This window comes from Acanthopagrus latus, chromosome 17 (assembly GCF_904848185.1).
Source record: "Acanthopagrus latus isolate v.2019 chromosome 17, fAcaLat1.1, whole genome shotgun sequence".
NCBI lineage: Eukaryota > Metazoa > Chordata > Actinopteri > Spariformes > Sparidae > Acanthopagrus > Acanthopagrus latus.
Window position 1 is genome coordinate 7,826,368 of NC_051055.1, and position 9,238 is coordinate 7,835,605.

At 46.2% G+C, this 9,238-nt stretch overlaps 1 protein-coding gene across 1 annotated transcript; it reads left to right on the forward strand.

Moving 5' to 3' along the window:
* The first annotated feature begins 1,582 nt into the window (after positions 1–1,582).
* gdf6a (growth differentiation factor 6a) lies at positions 1,583–8,502 on the forward strand. The gene is made up of 2 exons (XM_037072964.1): positions 1,583–2,603; positions 7,405–8,502. Exons 1-2 carry the CDS (start codon positions 2,243–2,245, stop codon positions 8,391–8,393), a joined length of 1,350 nt encoding a protein of 449 aa, XP_036928859.1. The 5' UTR covers positions 1,583–2,242; the 3' UTR covers positions 8,394–8,502.
* The last annotated feature ends 736 nt before the right edge of the window (positions 8,503–9,238 follow it).

Sequence of the window (9,238 nt, forward strand, 5' to 3'; positions counted from 1 at the left end):
AACTTACAACATCTTTTTTGGATTACTTGTATGGAGCCATTTTATGTTTTTTTCTTTTTCCTTTCCTTTTCTTTTTTTTTTTTTTAATGTTTTTTTTTACATTTCAAAACAAGCCTCCAGCTGCTTTAGTTGTCGGGGAGAATGCAGCAATGCTGTGTCACTGTGAAGCTCCAGAAATATTTTGTGCAGCGCGAAACTTCACCAGACTTTTCATTGGCATGAAGTGAGTATATAATGACGGAAATGTCATTTTTTGGCTGAATCTTTCCTTTAAGCTCTCCACACACTTGTGTCTTTTCTTGTCCTCTGTGCAAATCAACCTTTAAATGTTTTCTCAAACTACATTATCATTTCCTTGTTCCTTATCTGCATTACTGTGCCTTGTGCTATTGGGCCAGAGACAGAGACACCATTCACCCTGTTACAGGACACTGTACCATCAACACCATTTGAAGCTGTTAGTTTCAGGTAAAAAAAAAAAAAAAAATAGCCTAACAAAACAAACAAACAAAAAACTTGCATGATGTTGCTTTAATCTGGTTAGGCACGTGTATCCTTCTGGTGATCCAGACACAGCCTGACGATGATCTGATGATGCATTCAGGTAACAAGAGCCCCGATGTCTCTGACCTCCTGAGCTGCAATGCTTCACACAAGAAAGACACACACTTGTGAGGAATGATATGCTCACATTTCGACTTGAATGAAACAAGTGAATTCATCTGATCGTTTTGTGAATATGTACGTCACTGTGTTTATACACTACTTGCAGTGTCACTTTTATTAACATTCATGTTGTCTCCGTCTTCTGCCCAGGAACAGCAGATGCAACAGAGTGGAACAGTCAACAAGCTGTGAACTGTGAAATAAACAGACAAATAAATTAATTATTGCCATCATTTAAGATGCCAAATTCTTTACCTGTTGTTCTTTTTTTTTTCGTTAGGACACTGAAATATTTGAAACGCTGCAAAAACAAACAAACAAAAAAAATCAGATGTTTAAGTCCACGTCTGAAAGCTGATCAGGACTGAAAAATGTCTTTAAGATCTGTTCAAGCAAAGAAACACTGGTCTGCACTGTGCAATGTGAACTGTTAAACAAGGTGTTACATGGCCTGATTTTCCCAGATGACGTGAATGCAGCATTTGTCCTCATTTCTACATATACGGCAGTGACTGGGTTGTAATAAGAAGCGCCGACCACTAGAGGTCACTGGTGTTATTTAAAATGAGTTTGGTGCGGTTGAATGGCTCCCTGAATGTTTTGGGTTTACTCTGACACACACACACACACACACACACACACACACACACACACACACACACACACACACACACACACACACACACACACACACACACACCATTTAAATGCACGACACCTCTTCCTTCATCTTATTTGTTCCTATTTTCGGATTTTCAAATGTCATACAGCTCAACACTGAATCAAATGTTGCATTTCATCCTCCTTTTATTAAGATTTTATTCCTCGCAATTTGAAAAACATTTCACTAAATAGCGTGTGAAACTGCTGCATATTCATGGCGTTTCTTTTAAAAATAAACTTTATGATCACCTTGCCACACAGTGTCATCAGACTATCTCTGTGTAAAATCTAATCTAATCTAATCTCATCTGACATGTCCTTGGAAGCTTTCCGGCTCTCAAAGACTCTATGATAAGGAGGACTATGACTCTGTTTTAGTTTCCATGAAAACTTGACCAACATCTAGAAAAGTAACTGATGCAGGGGCAAAATTGACTTTAGTTTCATTTCATTGTGATAAACTTCATCATGTCCGTTGCAGAGCAGAGCCTTGTTCTCTACGGACGGTGTTGACGGTTCAGCAAACCACCACCAACTAAAACTTCCCCCACATGGACTGTGGTGTCTGTGTCTTGTGGCGGTCCGCTGGTTGCCTCTGTAGTGTGCGTCTGCTCGGAGGTCTGTGACATGAAATTGTTTGGGAAGCCCTGCACCGAGCGACCATGTGGGCGTGTTTCTCTCGGCCCAACAGTCTCCGCTCTTGTGTGGAGTCCAGAGCGCAAAACGCACTTCTTCTGGTGCGACCGGGGAGCGCAAAAGTAGCAGCTCTCCGACCCTGACGCGCACACCATCTCCGACTCCGGCTGCCCCCCGAATCCAACCCCGACTGAGCGGGAAAAAAAAAGAAAAAGAAAAAAAAAAAAGAAAAAACAGAAAGAGAGTTTCTTCACATCTCCCGGTGACTCCTCCAGCCATGGACGCATCCCGACTCGTAACGCTATACCTGGGCCTGCTGCTTGTTTTCCTTGGGAATATACCGTGTTTCCAGTCTGCTGCTATCATCTCCCCCTCTGCGCCGAGGAGAAGCAGGGGAGCCAGGATCTCTCATCAGGACGGACACAGATCATCCAAATTCCTAAAAGACATTTTCGCGTCCTCGCATCCTACCGCGGGCCACCACAAAGAAGAGCTAAAGGACGCTATTGTGCCGCATGAATACATGCTCTCCATATACAGGACGTACTCGGCTGCAGAGAAGCTCGGACTAAACGCGAGCTTTTTCCGCTCCTCTAAATCCGCCAACACCATAACGAGTTTTGTGGACAGAGGAACAGGTTGGTTTCAGTCCGCTTGCCAGCTCCACCAGCTCGGTCTTGCATAATTTTGTGGCACTGTTTTTTTTTTTTCCTCAACTGTCTGCTCTAATATTCTTCTCTCTTGCATAGGAGTTACTGAAAAGTGGCTTTAAAAAACTGCAGAAAAACTACTTTTACGCACGCGAAAAAAAACAAAACAAAAAACACGCTAATGCATGAACATGAATAAATCACAGGAATAAGCGTCGTGCCTTGCAATGTCATGAAAGCTGCAGGATTATGTGTTTGTTCGCGAGCGGTTTTCGTGGGTTGCTTTTGGCGCACAGCCGCTGGAAACATGCGACTTTTTTTTTTTCCTTCTTCTTCCGAGTATTAAGTTATATTACACTTAAATTAACCTCAGGGTTACACGACAGTAAAACACTAATTAAGGCGCTCTCTAAATGAAGGCTGTAAATCACTGTCAGCGCAGGCTGCGGACCATTCTGCTCCCATCCACCACGTGAAAACACAGCAAACTTTTTTTTTTCTTCCTCTCTCTCTCTCTCTCTCTCTCTCTCTCTCTCTCTCTCTCTCTCTCTCTCTCTCTAGCACACGGTTGATTCATGTAGGACTTTTTTCTTTTCATTCATCTCCAAACGCGAAAATCGCAAAATGTTATTCACCTTTAAAAAAGAGAGAGACCATCAAAACAGTTCAGTGTGTTGCCATTGTGGTGCCCGGGTTTGGCCCGCTTGTTGCTGACAAAGGGGAGCTTGTGGGGGCCACGGCGGCGCGGAGCGGAGCGGGTCGGTGTGAGAAGCAGGTGTTTGGGTCAGTTAACATGTGTAACCAAGTGATTCGACCAGCCCGCGAGGACAAACACAATCTGATCAACACAAACACATCCCACGCACGCACGCACACACACACACACACACGGGGGACATAAGCCGAGTTAATCTTTGCAGGAGAAATAAAAGCTATCTTTGTTTGCCTTCCCCTCCTGCATGAAAAAAAAAAAAAACCTCCCCGAGCACTCTGCTCTCGGACGCAGAGTGCGCGCTGCAAAAAATATCCATCGCCGAGACCGGACCAGAGCCGGCTGCTTCAATCGGAGACTCGTCCGCCTGCGAAGTGAAAGGGGGGGCAGCAGCTGCGGTTATATCAAGTGTGCATCGACTTTTATTCAAGAAATTCAGTGAAATGTGTGTGTGTTTGTTTTTTTTTTTACAAGCTTATTTCTCCCCGAAGCTGCGACGGGAAGCAGCGCTGCGGCTCTCACGCGTTTGCTCGCTCTCCACTCGGAGCCTGCGGGGGCTTTTTGAGAATGAAACGTCGAGCCGAGCGGCCGAACGCCCGTGTCACCATTTCTTGCAGTGTGAGCTGATTTGATAGGAAAAACGCCTCACTTTCTCCTGTGATTTTGATGTGATGTGTCACTGGCTCTGACCCCGAGCTGGACCCTCTGAGAGCTGCCTGGCATCGAACGGCTGATTGGAGTATTTGAACTCGGTGATCTAATTGAGTGTTCATGTCATAACATATCAAACACTGTCTATTCTCCCATAATGACCCAGCTCGGCCGCGGTGGGCACATCACCAAGAAACGAAGAGGGGAGAAAAGAGGAAAAAAAAAGAAAAAAAAAAAAAATGAAAGCGCACTTCCTCCGCTGTGAAGTGGCTCGTATTTTTACTGCGGTACCTCCCTTTGCGACCGCCACTTTAATTACGGAAAATTATTTTTCTTCCCGTTCCTTTCAGCTCAAGCGCCTTTGGTTTCTTTTGGGATTCGTCCCAGCGTCCCCTAAGTGTTGCATTGCATTAACCTGCAGAATGAACCTCAGCTGGGAGTTTTTCTCCTCCATCAGAAAGAGGGGAATACACGCGGGGGCAGCCTCCCTCTCTCTCTCTCTCTCTCTCTCTCTCTCTCTCTCTCTCTCTCTCTCTCTCTCTCTCTCTCTCTCTCTCTCTCTTTTCTTCTTCTTCCTCTCTGACGCTTTAAGTAACAGGTTTCGCGTCTTTTACGCATTATTCATCCGCGCAGAGACAGCTTTACTGAGTGCACCCGTGATCTACGGCTTCTTTCGGCGTTCGCACTTTTGTAGGTAAATGAAATTCGCTTATAAAACCAGGCGGGGTGTTTCCTGGAGGTCAGAAAAGGCAAGATCAGAAAGGAATAAACCCAGAATCTGAAAATTACTTTTGGCACTTGGGGTAACTCATTAAAGCGCAGATGGTGCAGCCCCGGCCTCTCTCTCTCTCTCTCTCTCCACCTCTCTCTCAGTCTCTCTCTACAAACAGAGGCATAGATGACAAAAACATGTTTTGCATTTGTTCGAATACAAGCAACAAGGTCAAGAAAAAGTGCACAGGATGCCAGTTTCTTTTATTTATTTATTTTTTTTTAAAGCGAGTAGAAAAAAAAGAAAGAAAGAAATCCGCCGCACTCTCCGCCAATTATCCACCGTCAAGCATCTTACGCGTAATGGAAACAATTGGTGCTTTTTACATAATAATGAAATTAAGAAAAGTTTCTCAATTCTCTTTTTTTCTTTCCATCCTTTGCAACTGTCAACACGAATATCTCCCAATCTCTCCCGGCAGTGTTTTCAGTCGGTCGGTCGGTCGGTCGGTCCGTGCAGGCGCCTTTTTTTTTTTTTTCTTCTTCTTCTTCTACTTTTTTTTAAAGACGGAATGTTGTCGTTGGCAGGATGAGATGAAATATAAGAGGGGAAGTGCTTTTAATGAGGAAGCTGGGAATTCAGAACTGTTAATTATTTGGTGAACTTGTATTCGATTTGTTTGAGGTCTTATAAAAAAAGAAAAGAAAAGAAAAGAAAAGGGGGAAAAGAAGCCCTAATGCAGACCATACGCGCAAAGTCACTGAAACACGGAGCACAAGGTTTCAATCTGCCCTTTTTTTCCTTACTGTTTGACTCGGCAGGGTTCGCGGAGGGAAACTGACGACCGGATTCAAATATCTCCTCGGAACTGGGTTTCGCAAATGATATCAGGGGGTGTTGGTGCGGAGGCACGTCGCTTTGGTTCTGCAAAAACACGTATCAGTGGAGACAAGCAACCGAGGAAACAGGCTTTTATTTATTTATTTATTTAATTATTTATGTTTTCGTTTATTTATTAATTTATTTAAATATCAATCTTCAGCCCGCGTTGAGGTTTAAAACGGTGAAATAATAAATAATAGGAACACAATACATTTTAAAAAGGACCGTTTTTCTTCATTTATTCCGACGATTTTTCTGGATTTTAAGATGAAAACCTGCGCCACGTTCTTTCTTTCTTTCTTTCTTTCTTTCTTTCTTTCTAAACTCAGACCACTGACAAGTCGCTGCAGGAAAAAGTGTCGAAAAATTACCAAAATGAAACAATTTTCCTGCTCTTATTCGCCGTTTTCATAACAAACAAAAAAAAAAACAAACAAAAGAGAAAAAAAAAGGAAAAACGGAAAATAGTACAAAATAACTTCTTATGGTGTTTTTTTATTTTTATTTTTTTTGGAGGACAGGGGGGTAAAACCTTTAAACGTTCCACTGTAGCTGAACCTTAACGCGCCGAAAACTGCAGCTTGATGTGCGTGACAACATGTGCTGAGCATAAATCATTCTGACCCGAAATAGATTTAAAAAAAAAAAAAGAAAAAAGAAAGAAAAAGCACCGTGAGAGGTTGAAGTGCTTGTTTGTGAGGTGCAGACTGGTAACGCGCTGTGTTGACGCCTTCTCCTGCATTGTTACGTCCCCGTCTCATTGGTCGGAGTCTTTGCAGGCCTCCTGGGTCTCCAGCGGGGAATAATGCATTAATTGTGTATTGTTCCGCTGAGTGTACAGTGTGTCGCCCTCGGTCCGTTGTGTCTGGCAGCACCCAGGGGCCTTCACATCACTAGGCCCCTTGTTTTTTTTTTTCTTTCCCTCCCCTCTTTCTTTTCTCTTCTTTGCCTTTAGAACCCTGTAAGAGTTCTACCAAACTGCAAACTAAAAAACAAAAATGTTCTGATGTTCAGACTGCAGCTCGGATTTAAGAGGGAAAACAGTTTACTTCCTCTCTGTCAGGGGGCTGGAAATGAATAATCAGTCTGTCGTCGGGTTGAAATGAAAGCACAAGTATTTTCATAAAAGAAAAAAAAAACACGCTGGCTTTGATAGAATCTGGTGTTGATGACATTTTCGCCAGATTTAATTGGCTTATTGTCGCTGGGCAGGTGAGCGGTGTGGAGAAAAGAAAACAAATATAAGCAAGATCAGAAACCGTAGATGAAGTGAAGATTGTTCCCTTTAGATTGCCAACACGTCCCCCAGATTAAGAGGGGAGGCCTCGGGGAGGGTTCGGCCTTTCGGCACTGATGATATTATTATGAGGAGGAGTGCGTTATGGAGTGGAATCAGCGGGGAAATTAGACATAAAAGTGACTTGGCGTGTTTATGAATCGACGCTGGATTAGAAGCAAAACCTTTCAAAGATACTACACGTGGTGTGTGTGTGTGTGTGTGTGTGTGTGTGTGTGTGTTTTTTCTCTTTCTCCAAACCGACGAGTTGTCAGCTGCGGTTTGTTCCAGACAGGTTCAGGGTGGACATTTGAAAAACAAGAAAGAGAGAGAGAGGGAGACACACACACACACACACACACACACACACACACACACACACACACACACACACACACAGAGAGAGAGAGAGAGAGAGAGAGAGAGAGAGAGAGAGAGAGAGAGAGAAGGCCTCTGTGGGAGAATGTGAGTCCCCCCCTCCCTCCCTCCACCCCTCTGAACACTGTACACCCTAAGTGAATCTGACTGCAATTATTTTCTTCTTTTATCCTTGCAGACGATCTTTTGCACTCTCCTCTGCGAAGACAAAAGTATCTGTTTGATGTCTCAACCCTTTCAGACAAAGAGGAGCTGGTCGGGGCGGAATTAAGGATATTTAGGAGAGCGCCCGGGGATTTGCAGACTTCCCTGCAGACGGCGGGTCTGTACGACATCCAGGTCTACCCCTGCCGCTCCGACAGGCTGCTGGACTCCAGGTCCCTGGACCCGCTGGACTCCACCAAGGCCGGCTGGGAAGTTCTGGACGTGTGGGAAACGTTTAAAGCCCACCAGCACCACTATCACCACCCCCACCCCCACCCCCACCATCACCTCCAGGGCAACCAGCAGCTCTGCTTCCAGCTGCGCGTCACCCTCGGCAAGTCGGACACCGAGGTGGACCTGAGGCAGCTGGGGCTGGACAGGAGCGGCCGGCCCCAGCGGGAGAAGGCCATCCTGGTGGCCTACACCCGCTCCAAGAAGAGGGAGAACCTGTTCAACGAGATGAAGGAGAAGATCAAGTCGCGGAGGTCGGTGGGGGAGAGGGAGAAGGAGGAGGAGGAGGCGGTGGTGAAGGTGAAGCCGGCGGAGGAGGGGGCGTCGCTGCGGGGGGTCAAAGGAGAGGGGCCCCGGCGGCGGCGGAGGACCGCGCTGAGCAACCGGCACGGCAAGAGGCACGGGAAGAAGTCCAAATCCAGGTGCAGCAAAAAGGCGCTGCACGTGAATTTCAAGGAGCTGGGCTGGGACGACTGGATCATCGCGCCCCTGGATTACGAGGCGTACCACTGCGAGGGGGTGTGCGACTTCCCCCTCAGGTCGCACCTCGAGCCGACCAACCACGCCATCATACAGACGCTCATGAACTCCATGGACCCCAACAGCACCCCGCCCAGCTGCTGCGTCCCCACCAAACTCAGCCCCATCAGCATCCTGTACATAGACTCGGGCAACAACGTGGTGTACAAACAGTACGAGGACATGGTGGTGGAGCAGTGCGGGTGCAGGTAGCGGCCCTTTTGTCATAATAAAGACAATTAATACATTTAAACACACACACACACACACACACACACACACACACACACACACACACACACACACACACACACACACAGACTTTCAAAAGACAGAACAATCAAAGATAAGTCTTGATGGGTCCCGGGTCTGAGATGCTTTTACGCATGACGCGCCGTATACTAAAAAAAAAGAAAAAAAAAGAAAAAAAAAAAAGGGATGCACGCACAGGCGATATCTGCTATTTATTCAGACTCAGCACGGTCGCAGCAGCTCACACCCTCCGCCTTCACGTGTTGCACCCTTCGTTCCCATCCGTGCAACAAGTCACCGCTCATCAAACAGGCTTTTTGTTTCCCAGAGAGCGAGACGTGTCCACACGGGCACAAGGGGACGGGTACGGGGTCGAGACGGGGAGGCCCATTGAGTCCGACCGCGCACCTGTTCGTGCCGAGGCCAAGAGGACAGCGGGCTCTGCCCGCCTGTCAAGCGCTTTGTTGCAGCTCTGCCGTGTGATCCTGCCAGCCAGGCCCCGAACTTCTTTTGGGTATGTGCATCCAGGCCGTAATTGCCACTGTCCAGCTGGAGTCATTACAGGCCCGAGCAAGTGCCTGTTTTTCTAAAAAAAAAAAAAAAAAGAAAAGAAAAAAAAGGGGGGGGTGAGGGAGGGGGTGAATGTCTAATCTGCCACACACACACACACACACACACACACTGAGAGAGACTGGTCTGAGGAGACGAGATAAGATGGTGGTGGGAATGCCTTCAAGAGATTTTTTTGTTCTGTTTTGCCTTACTGGAGACCAGAGAGGCGACCGACGCGCCGCCCGTTTGAACAG